At 40.6% G+C, this 18020-nt stretch overlaps 2 protein-coding genes across 7 annotated transcripts in view; both read left to right on the forward strand.

The window, feature by feature from the left end:
• sulf2a (sulfatase 2a) overlaps positions 1–1627 on the forward strand; it is a 68636-nt gene extending 67009 nt beyond the window's left edge. For all 5 annotated transcript variants that reach the window (XM_086087440.1, XM_086087441.1, XM_086087442.1 and 2 more), the window contains one exon: positions 468–1627. In XM_086087440.1, the coding sequence (XP_085943566.1) occupies positions 468–498 (31 nt within the window). In that variant the 3' untranslated portion in view covers positions 499–1627. The remainder of the gene's footprint in view (positions 1–467) is intronic.
• An 891-nt stretch (positions 1628–2518) lies between these two features.
• arhgap46a (Rho GTPase activating protein 46a) overlaps positions 2519–18020 on the forward strand; it is a 33137-nt gene continuing 17635 nt past the window's right edge. For both annotated transcript variants that reach the window (XM_086087523.1, XM_086087524.1), the window contains exons 1-2: positions 2519–2683; positions 15419–15895. In XM_086087523.1, the coding sequence (XP_085943649.1) occupies positions 2670–2683; positions 15419–15895 (491 nt within the window). In that variant the 5' untranslated portion in view covers positions 2519–2669. The remainder of the gene's footprint in view (positions 2684–15418; positions 15896–18020) is intronic.

The following is an 18020-nucleotide window of genomic DNA, read 5'->3' on the forward strand; positions in this document are numbered from 1 at the left end:
GTGGCATGAATTAGCTTAAAGGCTATTTGCCGGTGCTGCTTGTTGTGGAGTTGCATTCATTACCACCATGCAGCACTGTTATCTCAATTTTTGGCTTGAAAGATCATGCAAAAATTTGTCATTCCGCTAGTGTGCAGAAATGTTGTACAATAACAGTTCTGTATATCAATGAAATGCTCAAACAGCATTGTATAAGCTCCTCCCCATCAACATTTTCAGTTCAGTCACATGACCAACACTGGCTCTCTTGACTACATCTTTACTCGCGTTGCAAACATCTCAACTAACTTCTTTTTTTTTCATTCTAACATTTGCAATGCAAACGTCTTGTTGTGTACTTACCACATGTCGTGTTATTGCCATTTTTTTTTTCCGTCACCTTCTTAGCAGGAACAGACCACAACTGGAGCCATGCTGTCTAGTAAACATCTGGAATCCTGGATTAATTTGCTGCGTTCTCTTGACAGGGGGCAGATTTGGGACGGATGGGTCGGCTAGTCACCTGTTTCCATCTTACCAAGCGCAAGAGGCAGTCCTGCCACACTCTGATGACATCACTAGTTTGGATTTTGATTGATTACAGAGCCGTTCACCCGGGCAGGAGGCATGAAGAAACTGAGAGGACGCTCATAAACTCTGTAATTATCAGTCGTTCTTCATCGTGCATTTCATTCTCACGTCAAGATCCGTCCGTCCGTCCACGAGAATTGGATGCTGTGATTCAGATGGGACAGTATGCGTATGCACAAGCCACTCCATTTCACTGCTTGTAGTGTATAAGTATTAGCTTTAATCAACTTCCATCCATGTGACACTGGACTGGAGTGGGCCAAGCCGTCGACTCTGCTGCTACTCATTCAAGATACTCATGTTTAGAAGCTAAATCATAGCAATATGATCCATGACCGTGGTACCCGACATGTCAACTTGTCTCCGCCCATACATACCAATGCGACACTGATGTGTGAACTTTTGAGCCCACTAATACAAATGACCTTTGGCCATTATCTTTTGTGTCAAAACTGAATTTTACTTAATGAATGTCCTCAATGACACCCCATCAAACCTGAGCACATCTCAACATGGCACTATTTGAAAAAGGTCCTAACAAGCCCATCCATTATACCGTCCACCCAGTCCAAAATGTTTGATCATTGGCAGAATGTATATTATTAATGCAATTTATTTTCTCCTTTGTAATGACAATACCACAAAGTAGATGTCTCAATCTAGCTTGCTTGTATACATGGTGCTACAGGATAACCATGCAGAAGTAAACTTGCTGTACAGTACAAGTTTGTAATTGAATGTATGTTGTGCAATTGATATGAATGTTTATAATATTTTTATAATACGGAAGAGGCGGACCTCATTGTGTGAGTTGAAACAAATGGACTACTATCAAGAGGAATGTAGATTGTCCTTTGCGTCTTTACATGAGAAAAGCACTTAAAAGGATTCACTGTGAAGACATTAACCTATAACTTTTATTACGGACACGTTATGTACATGTTTGTGTGAATTAAGCGATCTGCCTATTTTTCCCTCCAATTTTATTTTGTTTTCTTAGCAGGGCATAGACGTGAGTGCTGACAGTCATTGTGAATAAAGTGTTGTTTGACCAAAACATGACATCACTCCTGTGTGTCCAGTAGAGGTCACTGTCTGTCTACATGGTAACTCTTGACTGACTTTCTAGCCGAATAATTGTTTATTTGAGCTTTTTATACTATTAATGACACAATATTAAGTTGGGAATATATCGCATTATAATTGTGATATGTCAAATTCAAATGGCAATGCTAAATTGTTCTCTTTAGTTTGTTGCTTAGCAACCAGATAGTCAAACCTGAAGAGGTGACAAAAGTAATCAATCACGCTAACATAAAACAAAAAAGCATAAGTAGAATAATAATGATGAGATTCGGAGAAGCAAGATATTCCCCGACTATGGCCTTATTTAAGAGCGTTGTCTTTGAAAAGTTAACAAAAGAGGAAAACCCTTTTGCTAGGTTTTGTTGTGCCAAGTTATCTAAGTATGTACATAATTAACAGTTGTGATACATGCTGCTGCCTTTCCATGTTCTTTGTCAATTCCCGGGTTGGGAATTCAGTACTTTAGCCTCTTTGACATTTGTACTACTTGAGTACAGGGTGTGAGTACTTTTGACATGTTGCTAGAAAGTCTTGAGAAAAATATTTAGAGACATGAAAAAATTTAACGAAGTATTTAACGATATTTAGTATTCCGTTACTTCCCTTTAATGTATCTAGTTTAAAGATTACAGTTACAGTCTTTTAGTTACGCAAACTAGTATAACGTTGTACGTTCATTGTTTAGCTTGCTTCCGTCTTCTCCAGACATGTACCATGATGGTAGGGGTCGACTGTAGGCCGGTTCAGTTGTTCAGACAGAAAGCAATCCCACTTCCCCCCCGCATCCCCCGCCGCTCCATCTCCACCCCTTCCCCACTTCTTACTCACGTGCGGGGGCGGAGACTCGGTTTACGGATTCACCAGTGGAGGACGGTCGCTCGACGCTCGCTCACCCTCACCGCTACTCCCCACTCGGACTGCTTGGTGTACTGCGTGTAACAACTTTCTTCCTCGCGACTCGAGCACAGGACTCATTTCAACCTGTTTGCCGCACGTTTTACAATGTGAAGAAAATGGCCGGTACTAGGTAAGTTTTATGTATTTTTTTCATGTCACTTTTTTTTGTGTGAAAAAGCGACTGAAAGTTTAGTGGAGAAACTTTTATTGCTGCCTCGCGAGCAGTTTGCCGCCCACAGCAGACGACAATGGATACTTGCAATGCTTCGCGACTATTTTCACAGTTTCTCAAATAATTGAAGAACAAACATGCTTATGTCGGCAATTATTTTATGACCACTTTAATTGTGACGTTGCTAATGCTTTGAACGTGTAGCACCGCATGCAACATTATTTCTATTATTGTTATTATTAGCGTTGGAGACCAGAGAGAAGCTTGTTTTACTAGCAACCTCAAAACAATTGAGACTTATCAGTGAGCCAGTACGCCTTTTGACCGGCCAGCTATCTATTTGAAGCAAATGTTCCCAAGCCATTTGCTACTCCAAATCACACTTCAAGTGGTGCATTGCAACTGGGATTGGTTGGAGCTTCTAGTTTGAAGTTCCCCACATGGCATTTTCTGCAGCATCTACCAAGGCTGCTTTCAAACTCAGGTTTTTATTACTCTTGTGAGCTTTAATCCACACATTCTGTTCAAAGCTACTGTAATGTATACATTTGTTCTGATGCTTTTGTGACATACAATGATACCGTTAGAGTTGTTCTGTGGCCTGGTGCCTTTCAAATTTTATGGTTTCTTTTCTTTGTGCTATGCATCAATTTCCAATATAGCTTTTGTCCTCACATTCACACCTATGGGCAATTTTAGAACACAAGTTTCCAGTCTATAACATTTGACATAGCACGTTGACAATAGCACCCCCCTACTATTACTAGTAAACATTGAATAGAAAGCTGTGACGCATCAGTTTTCTAACTCAATATATGAAGTCAGTATGTAATTGCTTGTCAGATTTGTTTTGTTTTGAAACATTTTACATAGCCTGCAAGCAAAGTAGAGTGCATGCAAACCCCACACACAAGAATGGAGATTCTGAGATTCAAAACCATAACCTCAGAACTGCCATAAAGATGTGGTAAACACTAGGGGTGGGAATCTTTGAATGTCTCACGATTCGATTCAATCGATTTTCGATTAAACACGATTTTTTTTTATTCAAAATGATTTGATTACCAATGATTTTTGCTTCAATCTATAGATGTGCAAGGAATTGTAATGATCTACTCCAGTCTGACTCGCTAATGCTAATTATCGCGCTACTCACGGCACTTTTATCACTCAAAAGAATGGCTCCACGCTGAAAAAAACTTTTATTGGAATAACTTGATCGTGACTTTTACCTTCTACTCTCTAATGTGGCTACAACTTAACAGTGTATTAGACCGCGTGGAACCACACTGCCCCAAGGTGGCCAAACCGGGTACAACACGAACAGCGCTCCAAATAAAGGCACACACAGACAAAGGCAAGACAGTATAAAATAATTTAAACAAAATTGATTTTGATGCATTTAAAATCGATTTTGAATCGTACTAAATGAGAATAGCGATTCTTGTGAGAATCGATTTTTTTATGGGCACACCCCTAGTAAACACTAGTCCACCATACTGCCTCAAATGTGTGCTGTCTTTTCTCAATGTTTTGCTACATGTGTAGAAGACAATGTGGTCAGGTGTAATACACATAGCCTCAAGGAGTTTGGCATGTCAGGCAAACCAACCGGTCTCTCTTCCTATTTGGTGACTTAGCTGTTCAGCACTCTTTACGTCGTGAGTCAAGTCAAGTTACAGGTCAATTTGATACTATCTTAACGTTTTCATACATCGTCATGGCCTTGAGGGTGTGAGGAGCATACACTAAAATAGGATGTTGTCCTACTGTTATCCCACACGCTCATAATAATATGCCGACCAAGTATTTCCCCAGCTAAATGAATTCTGCACATACACAAGCAGGATGTCCATCCTTGACGTGTTTTGACAATAGACCCAGTTAAGAGGAAGCGATTCTCAAACTTTCATGAGAACAGCGGTCTGTTGATGTGTTCTTTGTCTTTTGAGTTGTGCACTGCTGATCCCATTAATGTAGATTAGTAGACCAACATTTTTCCAATGTCCATAGTGTGCCATATTGACAATGTAATGAGGTTAAGGTGATTTGCCTGAACATGTTTATCTGTACGGGTACGTCTTACTCTTGGTGTTCTGAACCTTTTCTATAGGAAGGATTAAGGTCTGGTTCAACGGTCTGACTTGGTTAGTACTTAATTCTGTGTGATGAGTTACGAATGCGCCTGCGCAAAATAAATGGACATCTGGCTAAAATCATCCTTCCATCCATTTTCTGAATCGCTTACTTCTTATCATAAAATCATCAAATCCAGTTGCTTTTCTCTTAGCATTGTTTAGTATTGTATATCCACAGAAGGGTAAAATGGCTAATTTTAACTCTTCCCTGAAAAAATCATAAATTTATTTTAAGCCATTAGGATTTCATAGTACTTTTTAGGGATATTTTTGTATTACGTACCATAGCGGCCATTTTGGGACAATCACGTGATCTTCGTGACGTATCGCCTGCTAGTGTAAACACGCATAAATCACATGGCTTTAAAACTATAAAGACACTTACGAAGAATTGACAATTTCAAAATGCTGTGTTTGAATTCGGACTTAATCCCACTCGGAGTGTCCCAGTTACGCCCTCAAAGCGTTTGAGGAAAATGTAAATAAAAATGGCTCATTGCCTGATTCCGATAAATTGTTTATTGTCCTGGTTAATGCAGTCATTCCAAATCATGTTGTCACGTGAACATATGTCTTGTATTTACATGTGCCTCGGACGCTTTGATGGCAAAACTGACACAGTCCGAGTGGGATAAATCTGATTTCCCCACTTTCCTCGAATGCAGCATTTTTTTCCCCCTGGTGAAGCGAAAGCATTGGACTTTGGATTGTTGTAATTTGATTTTAGAGGATTGTTTTTTTATTTGAAAATATGATCAAATGTTGTTTGACTACTATAACAATATGCCTGGTTTGTATGCTAGTCACATGCAAAAACACTTCAATACGGCGTGGAAATAGCAGAAATTTCTGGATGTTCGGAATTGTCAATTATTGCGTCCCTTGGTAATTTTTAAAAACACATTTGCGCGACCCGGAAGATCCGGAACCAATATTTCGTGTTTCCGCATGGACATTCATTTTGATGGACAGCAGAGCGGAGCTAATTCAAACCTAAACACGGAAATGTGTCTGATGGCGATCCGACCTGCTGATGGACGTCCGTTGCTGGAGGTAACAACAACACAACTTTAAATCATTTTAAAATGGCGTGGCTACTGTGGGAAATTAACGAAAAAGAAGGTGCTACGGACAAGACACGGGTGCCGTAACGACGTAACAACGTAGGTCGCGTACGATGTAACTTGAGGACTCAGGACGGAACCGGGCTGTTCTGGTGCAGAACTAGCAATGGAACCACAGACCAAGCATCAGCACCAGGCTGTCCTGCATTTCTAATCCTGGCCGGTCTGCACCTTCACTTCCTTTCGAGGACAATTGGTACGTTTCTTTCCCATGAGGATCTGTGGTCAACCACTGACCCCCCGCTCACCCTGTAACTCTACTCTGGGATTAGACGTGGCCTCGTTTGTCATGTCGGTCGGGAGGTTTTAGGGGGTGAGGGCTAGCTCAAAATGAAGTTACATTGGTGGTCTATGTGCAGGGAAAGGTTGTTTAGGTAGCACATACTGTAATGTCGATGATGGGTTGCTTGAGTTTGTCAGCATTTTTAGAAATGTCCATGGCTATTTTGACAACATTATCAGAGGCAACTTTGCATGATTAAGTACTGTTGCATCCTAACAGGTTAAATGATCTTCTCTTGTTTGGACAAGTGACCCCATTGTCCCTGCTCTGACAGCTGGTGACCTGGACGGAAAGGGGCTCCGTGTGTGTAGTAAACACACAGATCCCCTCCGCTCCTTTCCACTCTGCAGACTACGCTGCTCGTTCACTCTCGTCCAGTTTTTTTCTAGCGCACAACATTCACGTGAGTTCCTTAAGTAAAAAGGGGAGGGTTTTAGGAATGGCAGTGGCTTGTTTGGTCAGGAGTGTGCAGACTCGCTTTGTGCAGACTCAAGTCTGGCAAAAAGAAAAGGAGCTGTCAAGCAGTGGTTGACTGATGTAGAATGGTCTCCAAGAACCGATGGTAAGGTAGGCGCTATTATCTCGCACTTCAATAAAAACACATTTATTTTGCAATGGGATCAAATATTTTGGCGGCAAGGGATTTAATGAATGTAATTCATTTTGAATTGTTGAATCCCAAATAGCATAGGAAATGCTAGCTTTGGCTGAATGACTGTCTAATCCAGTGCCAAGGGGAAACTGTGCCTAGTTTTGGATTTGGACAGCTGTTAAAGTGTGTCACCCCAAACCTGTTGGAATCCCCTCCCCTTTGCGCTTCAGATTGGCTCGTCCTTTCCATGTCGAGGCAACACACAGTCCGCACTGAATGAAGTTGGCCTTTTGATCTGACAATAGTCGGCATTGTTCTGTACCATTGCAGGCTTTAGTCGGAATAGGCTGTGTTTCATGGGCTTTGTAATGCATATGACCGTGAGCCATCACGGGACATTCTTTCAACTTGGTAACCATTTGGAATCCAAACAAGACCACAGACTCAACTGTTGGTGGCCTAGATATGAAGGGAAGCTTCATACTTGGGGGTGTTTAGTTTTTAACTAGAGACATACAGACTATAAACTGTCTTTGGGTCCCACGATTATACAGTACGACAAAAACGTTTGAAAATTCATCAAAAACTTAGGGGTGGGAGTTAAAAAAAAAAAGTTTTTCAAGCCGGTGAATCATTAAAAAAAAACCACATGTTCACATTTGTAACAGCCGAGCATATAGCGCTTTAACCAAAACCAGACTATCAAGTTCTTAAAGAGTTTTAGGTGCGTGGGCTGACTCAGGCCTGCCAATCATGCTGGTCTCAGGTGATACCAGATGGCATGAAAAAGTTATAATAGTTACTCATCTTGACTGAACATTTTTATTTTTCAGGACAAGACTGTTAAGTCACACCTGACGCATCTCACGTGTCTATATAAAAAAAAAAAAGTGAGGGTTTCTCTAATTCCTTGTCACGAGCCTCTACCTTTGGTCTCGTTTTCTAGTGGTTAAGCCCGTAGCCCACTCAACGTTTACGAGTGTTGGTGAATGTAGTGAATGCGCACTCCCATCATAGTTCATTCAAGGTTCGCCAAACGTTCTCCAAACGTTCGCCCTTGCGACAAGTAGACGAGCGTTTGCGAAGCGAGTGAACGTTGCTTCCTCGTCGGCGTTTGTTTAGTTCGCAACATTAGCTAAATATACGCCTACCTGTCACAAAGGCAAAGGTTGGCCAAACGTTCTGTTCCCTCCCAAGAAACTTGCTGCTATGTGCTAGCTTGAGTCAGAAGATAAGGTGGGGTTAGTCCTGCCTGACATGTTTTGCTGTGAAAGACGACTCCTAAACCAGCGGCAGTGCACTTAAGTGGAATTGACACTGACAACTGCTACTGAGTGCTGGAAAGATTGGGGGGGGGGGTTCAATCCTAACAGTCTGTCCATTCCCAGCTAGCATTTCTTATGCTCTTTTTAGTAAAGATTTGAACACAACCAATCACAAAACATCCCATATGTGCACAATTGTGTTTGCTATGCTGGCAATGTTGAGTAAAACAAAAGATGAAATCAGAACACCATCAAATCACTCTTACCTTGTTACCTTATCTGACAACACAATCAAAACCAAGATCTGATGCTCATAGTTTAGAGATTTTAAATGCCTTTTGAATATTTTTGTCTTTATACATAGGCAATCATCGCATTAAATCAAATTGGAAAAATCAATGAGGCAAACAGAATGACCCATAGAGCCGGTTTACTATTTAGAAAAATATTGTGACGACATAATTGATTTCATAATGTGCAATGTGGCTTAATGGTTAGAACAATTGATTATTTTTGTTGTCATAGTGTATTTGTGTCATGTTGCTGGCACGTGGCTCTGCTAGCTCGAAAATAACATGTATATGTTTTTAACCTGTGTAACGTTGTTATACCACGGCTGAGTTCCAGACCACAATACTCATACGGCATACGGTACTCACATACGGCAATCTGTGCCATGCGTGAGCCTACTTGACATCTGAAGTCAGGTGGTGTGTTTGGCTTGTGTGAGGGCGCTGATGCCTGCTTAAGTTCTGTATATTTCCTCTCCTCTGGAAGAGGCGAGCTATGGCCCAACATATCTTTTTTTTAATATCCTCCTCTGAAAATCAATCTTAGGAAACACAACCCCCCAAAAAAGATACAATATTTACATTTGTTGAACCCCAAAATTATGTAACCCCCCTTCAGATCTTAAACGGCACAAGCGCACATTTATTTAAAATGAGCAATAAGTCCTTAGAGCCCTAACATGATTTTTATGGGAGTTGCTGGGGAAGAACTATGTCGTCGCTCAGAAGTCGTATTACTTTATTACAGACGCTTAAGGCCTTGGGTCACCTTGCGATTATATAGAACACACACAAAGACCAATTACTCTGCGCGTTCTCTGAGCTTTACTGACCTTTGAGCTTGGCGATACAGCAGGAATTGAAGGTGTTAAACATGAAGGGCAAAGAATTTGTGTTTGACAGGTGCAGTGCATTTTCTCTGTCATCTGAACCATGTGCACACGCCCCCCCCCCCCCCTCTTTCTTTGACTGTTCTGGGTGCCTGAATGCAGAGCAGAGGTTGCTCAACCCTTTGTACACAAAAAAAGACCCATGCACACCTAGCCTTCCATAAAAAGGAAACTTATTTGAAAGAATCCTTCCTTGAAAAAAAAAAAAAAGAATACTCCTTTAAAAGCTATATAATGATACTGTTGATACGTTTGATTGATGGAGCTTTTTACTCCAAACATGGAATAAAAAAATAAATAAATACTGAAACACCGTCAGTTTGAAAATGAGTAGGAAGTTAAAACTAAAGATAAAATCATGTAGGTTCTATCAACTGTGTCGCGATCCTCACACTTTTCAACAAGTACTGTTTATATGGTTGATTCGAAACGTGTTAGAGTTGTTTGAAATTGAGTCTACAGCAAAGCGCTTCATAATACGCAATCGTCTCTGAGACAAATGGGTGTTTTTAATTTCAATAATCATAATAATCAGTGATTGCGTCTGTTCACTATTGCCATCAACAGAATATGGAATGATTCAATCAGCAAAGCACGAACGTTACGTCAGAAAAGTGACTTGTTGGAAGTACACGTCTTTTTTTGAAAGAAGTGCTTCCAGTACCTTCGGCTGCTTGGGTTTGAACTCTTATGTCTTTCTAGTCATTTAAAAGTGAGTTTAATGCTGAAGGAAACACTCCCGTGCACCATTTGGAATGTTATGAGGACGTACTTCCGCCGCCAAAGAGTGACATTGGCTACGTTGACCTTAACCTGAATATTGCCTGCATGTAAACGTAGTCATTGCTCACAAAGAATATGTCACAGCAAATAAACAAATTTGATGACATCGTTTTGAACCAAACTGAGTCGACGACAACCTGCCCAAACCCTTTTTTTTTTTTTTTGTGCAGAATGAAAGTGGGTTTGGCTTGCCAGACTAATTGTTAATAGCTGGTGCTCATCCTCTTTTCAACAAAGCGACTGGACTTGCTTCCAAGCAGGTACTTGAGAATTGTATCCATTAGTAGTTGTACAATATTTAGATAAGCAAATTGCCCAACTTTGACATTCATTAGACTTTGTACGAGGATGTCACACAAGGAAAAGGTCAACTTACCAAGAGCACCTTTTATTCTTCACCGCTTCTATGCGGAATAGTTAATTTGGTAAACTGGTGAGGGTAAACACTCTCTATTTTAAGTTATTCTTTATTTTAGGGGCTGTAGCTAAGGAGAAAGGATGGTCTTGTGTCTCCAAAGAGGAAAATCAGGTCCGTAAATATACCAAGCATGGTGGACTTTGGAACCTGTTGATGTTCTTTGGCGAATAGACAGCTAAGGTTTCCTAGATGAATGGCGAGCTCTGTGTGAGAACTCAACCACAAGAGACAGTCCGAGAATAGTGTTTTGTTGGAAAGGTTAAGGGTCACCTTACGGAACAGTTAAATAGTAATTGGAGTTTAACTGGTGTGCTGTTTTTTTTCTTCTCTTGTCTGGCTTTGGCAAGTTCTGGGCAACTCCATTTCTGTCATTTTGGCTTTTCATATGTTCAGACAAAGTGGAAACATTCTTCACCTAATCGGACTAAAGGAAATATTGTGGAATAAAAGTAGGATGTCCTTTTATAAGGTTTGCGAGACCATTTGTGTTGAAAATACACACAATGCCACTTTTAAAGCTAGTTTAGTTGGTTTTGGAAGCCTGGCACGTAAAACAGTTGAATTAATAATTGAATATTCACTGTTGTCCTTAAAACAGCTTTCCTCTGATTGGTGACTGCTGATATGTTGGCGTCCTGTGGCCAGTATGTTTCTTGGTTGCGTTGGCTGGCTCCATTGAAATTCAGCAGTCTGTCGACGGAATTGTGCCCAGCCACGGTGCACGCAGAGTCGACCACGGCTGTGCGATGCTACGGTCTCAATGGAGAATTTGTTTTCCACCTCCATGGAACACTCTGAGGCGGACTAACTAGTGGAAAGCCACGGTCCCTGACTGGTTCTCCGTTGTAATCTTTTCTTTCTGTTAATCATTGATTAGACAGATAGAATTCTGCAACTTGCACTAGTGAACAATGACACAAGGCTTCATGTTTGCTTGTTTCAAGTGAACGTATTGTCCCGTCCTCTCTGTTTACTGCTGCTGGGAAAAGTGCCAGTTACATTTTGGCATTGATGTGGAACAATGGGGCAGATTCCATGAGCTATATGCTGTTGTTTCCGTTACACTGGGGGACCTGCTCTCATTTTTAGTTATTTTTGGATCCGACTATCAGTTCAGGATGATATATTTATTTCTCCTTTACAAGGAGAGCTCTGGCCATTAGACCTAAAAAGATCAAGGTGGTTAAAAATGGGCGCTTATGTGAATGTCTCCACATGTTTCTTGCTGTTTGTCTGTTTATGCCTGAAGGACCCCAAGGCAGTCTTTTTGCGTGGTTTGTCAAGCTATATTTTTAGTTTCTATGAAGTAAGTGACCACAGCATGCACAAGCTTCTCCTTGACCCAGAAAGACAAAGACCCTGTGTACTCCACAAGTGCTAAGTCCAACCTCGGCTGGATTTTTTACATTTAAAATGCTGTGGATAAAAACTATGTTATGGCCGTAAGATAATTCTGAAAGTTTTTTTCAATAGTTCAGTTGAGTAAGTATAGTAAATTCCATAATATATATTTAATATAAATATGATATGCTGTATGTATTTTAAATACAAACACTTGTGATTGTAGAACTTCCGTAACTTAGCTGGAAAATGACAGTCTTTCAGTTCAACAACTGTGTGCAATAAGTTAATTTTAGATCAATAGAAAACATTTCTGTCAGAGATTCGCTGAGCTGGTGCAGACTGCATTCCAAACCATTTATGAACATTTTCAGGATAAGGCTGGCTGACACGGTACATTGGAGCTTTGCTCTTTGTACTTTTACGCCTTTTCAGTCAGAAGTTACTCATTTTCTTGGTATTACCTCAAGCCTCGCATCAAGAATGAATAAATACCAATGAGTTTTGCTATGCGCTCTTTTTCTTTCTTTTTTTCAAAAGAATGTTAATTCTGAGCAATTACATTTTGATTGCATATTTGTCATTGTGCAATGACAGACAAATCCTGTCACACTCCAGTCCAGTTGTTTTACACAATCCACCATGTAATGACCTCTCTTATGTGGAGTACTCCCTAAAGTGATGTTTCAGGAATTTCTGGACCTGAACCGGACTGTCTTCCTGCTTATCTGGTCGTGTCAACAAAGCCCAGCAGGTTCACAATCTGCTCAAAATGCTGTTTTATTTTTCTAGAGGGAACAGTCCTTATGCAACCACTACAACATGTGCAAGGGAAGCAGTCAGCCATGGCCTCAACCGTTGACCCTCAAAAACCTGGCTTCCTGTTGGGTGTTTGGGACGCTGTCAGGGATGTTGAATTCTCTGCTGTTTCCTTAGTGTCATTGCAGCATGGAATTGTAAGAGGCCACGAAAAACACAGCCTATTTGGCCTATTTGAATACCAACATGGATTACCACACATGTGGTTGATGAGAACATTAAGATAGATCAGATTCCTTGCTTTTAAATGCTTCTTTATGAGGGCAGAAGCAGGATGAAGGCTCTCGGATGCGTGATGGCGGTATTGACAGTTCAGCCTCTCAATACACTGCCCCATTATTTACCATTCTTCCTGTCCAAGTTGCACATCAAGTCAGACTTTGGGGCTGTTTACACAAGACCATTTTACTAATGACGGCAATAAAACATCATTGGGAATGTTTGACTGCATGACAACCAAGGTTATTTTAGTTAACTAAAACTAACGAAAAAACAAAAAACAATTTCGTTAACGAAATAAAATAAAAACGAAAATGCTTTTAAAAAAACGAAAACTAACTGAAACTACATTTTATGTTTACAAAACTAACTAACTATAATTATATCAAAAATGTCCTTTGTTTTAGTCTTTAGTAATCAATTTAATGCATGAGCCTTTGAGGATGATTTATTTTGATATTATTTGATAAGAATAAGGGCATTTGAAAGTGTCACACAAAAGTGACGTCATCGAGCAGCCAATAGAAAAGCACCTTCAGATGACGTTACTCCCATGGTGTTTTTTAAATATTGTGCACAAGTAATACACACAAATAAAACTAATACTGAAACTAACTAAAACTAAGCATTTATGAAATAACTAAAACTAATAAGAACTAACAGAACTACCCTGAAAACTAATTAAAACAAACTAAATTTAAAAAACAAAACTCAAAACGAAATAAAAATTTGATAAAATGAAACATTTGAAAACTATAATAACCCTGATGACAACACTATTTTGAAAAGTAAACATTTGGAAAGGGTAAAAAAAAATTTTCGCTTTTGATAAACGACCGCATCGCGTTAAACTGATCTCGTATGAACATTAAAAGTGGTTCTCATTGAAAACATGCATGTTATGTGTTTAGACTTCGCATGTGCAAGTACAGTGGTGCCTCGCTACCCCGAGGTTCACTTATTTCGGATTCACTATATCTGGGATTTGTATTTGGGTCAAAAATTCATACATTACTGGGTTTATCATGGGTTGTACCTCGCTATTTTGCGAGTTTTTCAGAGATTATTATTATTTTTAGATTATTAACTATTCATACCCCAGGGGTATGAATAATTTCAAATAATATATATATATATATTTCGGTTGTCACATCCAAATTCAGAAATGCTTGGAAAAAAATAACACATCTTAGAAATTTGTGGACACCATTTTTCCAAATTCCAGGGTTAAAAGACAGCATAAAAACACCTTTCACGTTGAGCCACATAAAGTCAAGGCTGCTTTCTTGGTGTGTGGGATTGGACCAGATGGCCTCCCCAGTGGAGAGAACACAGACACATGGGTGGATATTGTGAGGGACACGCCTACATCCTCTCTATGGTGGTCCTATGTTACTTGGCAACAGAAATTATGTATTGTAATTTGTTTACTTGATTAACAAGTACAGCAAAGTAACTCCAGGTTTTCCAGTTAAAATATAGAACAGCAGTTGTTCCCACACTGGCTAATTCGGCCGCTAAAATTGGTCCACACAAAAATGTATGCCTCAAAACTATAATTATTCAATTTGCACCGCCCAGAACCATGTTTGGCCACTGTCCTTGTTTACCTCAAGGACATTTGTTGCAGACGCATGCACTCGGTCAGGAACAAGGCTGCAAGTGAGGAATGTAGAGAGAGAAAAAAGATGGAGACACCTGGATTACTCGAGTAATGGATGTAATAATAAATAGATAAGATAATAAATTCTAAAAAGGTTAGTTAGTGACAGCCCGACATCCCAGTGTTGATAACACCGACATCTACCATACAATTACACACTGGGTAAGTGAGTCCTTTTCAGCACTATGACCACGTTTGAGCCCAGTCGAGGTTATGCCACTAGATCAAAAGAAGTCATAACAACAAAGCAGCACGGCAGATACTGTACATGAAATAATATAGTTAGAAAAAAAACATTCTTTTATGTAGGTATCGACAATTTTTCTTACAGATATCAGAGTTGATATGCCATAAGTGCCACACAGTATATCTGTCCCCGTTTGTACTTTTCTAAAACTGGTTTGTCCCCTTCTCTATTTTCAGTATTTTAACTTTTGGGCCTCGCTACTGTCTCATTTTTGTTGTGTACATGTATTCTGCTGAGTTGGCCGTTGTTACTCTGTGATTGTAGCTAAGCGCAGTGGTTTTTGTGTTAGTGGCACTCGGCCATGTGTATGTTTGTCTTTGTGCCCTGCTGACTCTATGCCTGGTGGCTCACTGGTGTGTGTCCACCTGTCACCTTATTCAGAACAAACACACAAACACCATCACTGCACTGTTGCCTAGTACCTTCCAAATAAACGACATCACTTGAAGCATGCACCTTATGCTTGTGTTTAAAAAAATCTGGATCCCTCACTAAGAATTTTAACATAAAAGGACAACGATGGTATTGATCAATTGACGGTTAGGAATAATGGCTGTTGTAAGTTTACAATTTTCCCTGATGAATATCTATTTTTTTTCTATCATGTTTGTTTTCATCCAGCTCTGATTGGGTGGAGATCCTGGAGCCACGCTCCCGTGAACGCATGTATGTGAACTTGACCACTGGTGAATGCGGCTGGGATCCTCCTCTGGGCGCTCCCGTTCGCCAGGCAGATGGTAACCAGTGGTGGGAGCTCTTTGACCCCCAAAGTGGTCGCTTCTACTACTACAACTCTACGGGGCGCCGCACAGTCTGGCATCGGCCACAAGGAGCAGATATAGTGCCCCTCTCCCAGCTTCAGGCGATGAAGCGCTGCAGCGAGGCCAAGCGGACGGGAGTGGTTGTGGAGAGGCACCAGCATGGGACCACTGGGAGTATCAGCAGTGTGGGGAGCCAGGGCCTGTGCGCTTCTCTGCCTGAGAAAGATGTAGACAGTCCAGAGACAATTGAAGCGGCTTCCAACCCAGAGCTGGACCCAGCAGTGGAGGTCAGATCACAGGCAGATGGATGCAGCGGTGAAAACAAAGAACCACAGAGGTAAGCCCAGATAATGCTGCAGTGTCTGTACAGTAAGTGGAGTGAGAATTGTGGTTTATCGTTCATGGATCGAGTTACCAGGGAGAAATTGTGATCGTAGAATTTGGCATAGTGCGTCATAATTGCTCTCAAATGTTTCTGAAATGAGAACTCAAAGCATTATTTTGACATTTGACCAGCTGGGTCAATCTCAAACTGTGCTTCCATTTTCCTTCAATTATCTGGCAGTTCCATATGTTCCGTGCGTTCTTTTCTATGGCCTTTGAACCAAATTCAACTCTTCAACAAATGGTTGCCAAATGCTGAGAATGCTCAGTTTTACTGTACATATTGCAGAGCGCAGGATAGATCGCCCCTCTATCGTAGGTTCCCTGATGCAGAACGGACCCTAACAGTAATTCATTCAAAGATCCCATCATATGCTTCACGTTGTGGCCTCATCTAAACCACCATCTCCTCCCTTTAGATTCCACACATGCCACTTCTGTTTCGTCTGGCAAACGGCCACGGCAACTATCTTAAAAGTGTCCTTCTGTGTGCTGACCGGCACGCTGAGCTGCTCTGCTCCACTGCTATTTTATTTTCCTAAAACAAATCTCGGCTCCAGGCCATCAAAGACTGCAAGGCCTCTTAAGTATGAGAGTCTGTGCGGTTACATGAGAGGCAAGTGAGAGAGCATTCGTTGCCTGTGATTAATAACAAGCCGAGACGCTACATTCCAGCTGCATACAAACAAGGCAGCCCTGCTAAATTTTCAAAGGCCATGGTGAGGTTGGCTCTTTCACACTCTTCATTTGCGTGGCCTTATCATTTAGGATTACATAGGTTTACAGGAGGAACTAATTGCTTAGTCATGCCTTCAGAATGAAACTACTGCAGACTTTGCTGTATATCTTGCAGTATGACGAGTTCAAACTACCCACTGGGTCCCACTCTGCCCTGGTGACTCAAGCGTTCCCAGAACCATTTATGTTGATTCCTAAAACAATGGTCAGTTGTTTTGCCCACCGGGTCTTAATACTGTATTTTTGCCATATGGTCCCCTCACATGCTCACCAGTCAACATATCTTGGTAAGTAATTAGAAGCCATGTCAAAATTCACAGAGAAGATGAAATATGACAACTCTAAATAGATGAAAAATAACATTGAGACATGCTTGTTTTCAGTCAGGGCTACCCCTTATTGATAGTGACATGGATGGATGAATGAGTGAGGGAGAAAGATAAAATGAGATGAATATAAAGCTGTAATTGTCACAATGGTTTAAGATTTCACATAATCCCATGTTTTATCGTATATAGCCTCTGATGTAGACATTATCATAGTCTATTTTGAATGTATCTTCTGTATTAAATTACTCTTTCTGTTTACATATCTTTACTGCTGAGATCTCAGTCGAGATTGCAGTTTTTGAAAACAAAGCCGTTCTCTGTGGAGCTTTGACATGCTGGTTGTTCCACTACCAGTTTCCTTTTGTTTTTGGATATTAACATCTGCTTATAATAGATAAGACCGTTTCAAATGTTTCCAAACAGCACGCCAGTGTGTTATTTTAAGTCGTTTATGTTTGGTATCTTTCCTTAGCTAGAGGACCTGATCTGTTGCTCATCGGCTAAGTTTTTATCACATGTCCTTGGAATTGTGGGGCACTTTTAGCCTTTGGAGCTCATCAGCAACATGCTGTAGTTTACACAGGTAAACATGTCTGTCACATGTGGTTACTGGTGCAGGAAACGCGCAAAGTGATTGCTTCCCACGATGTAGAATTATGAAGTGTTACTCACAACCTAGCTCAAAATAGCTGCATTGAATTTCACCCTCATTTCAATTTGTATGTGTCTGTTTATTGTTTTGAAAGAAAGGAAAACATATATGGGTATTCACGACATATAGTTAGTGGGACAAGTGTGTGTGTGTGTGTTCCCTCCACAGACCTTCAAGCTTCTGGAGAGCTGCACGAGCTGGTTCATGGCAGTTTGGTTTAAGACGGCCCTACGTGGTTCACCTATGGGTCATGTTCTCTTTAGTCTTATGGGCAAGTCATGGGTGTATAATGAACCGCTAAGAACAAAGGCTTACACTCAAAACCCACCGGTTCAAATCTCAGGGTCAACGAAAAGCTT

The sequence above is a fragment of the Leptonotus elevatus genome, chromosome 10 (genome assembly GCF_054856555.1).
Source record: "Leptonotus elevatus isolate MCC_2025b chromosome 10, RoL_Lele_1.0, whole genome shotgun sequence".
Lineage (NCBI taxonomy): Eukaryota > Metazoa > Chordata > Actinopteri > Syngnathiformes > Syngnathidae > Leptonotus > Leptonotus elevatus.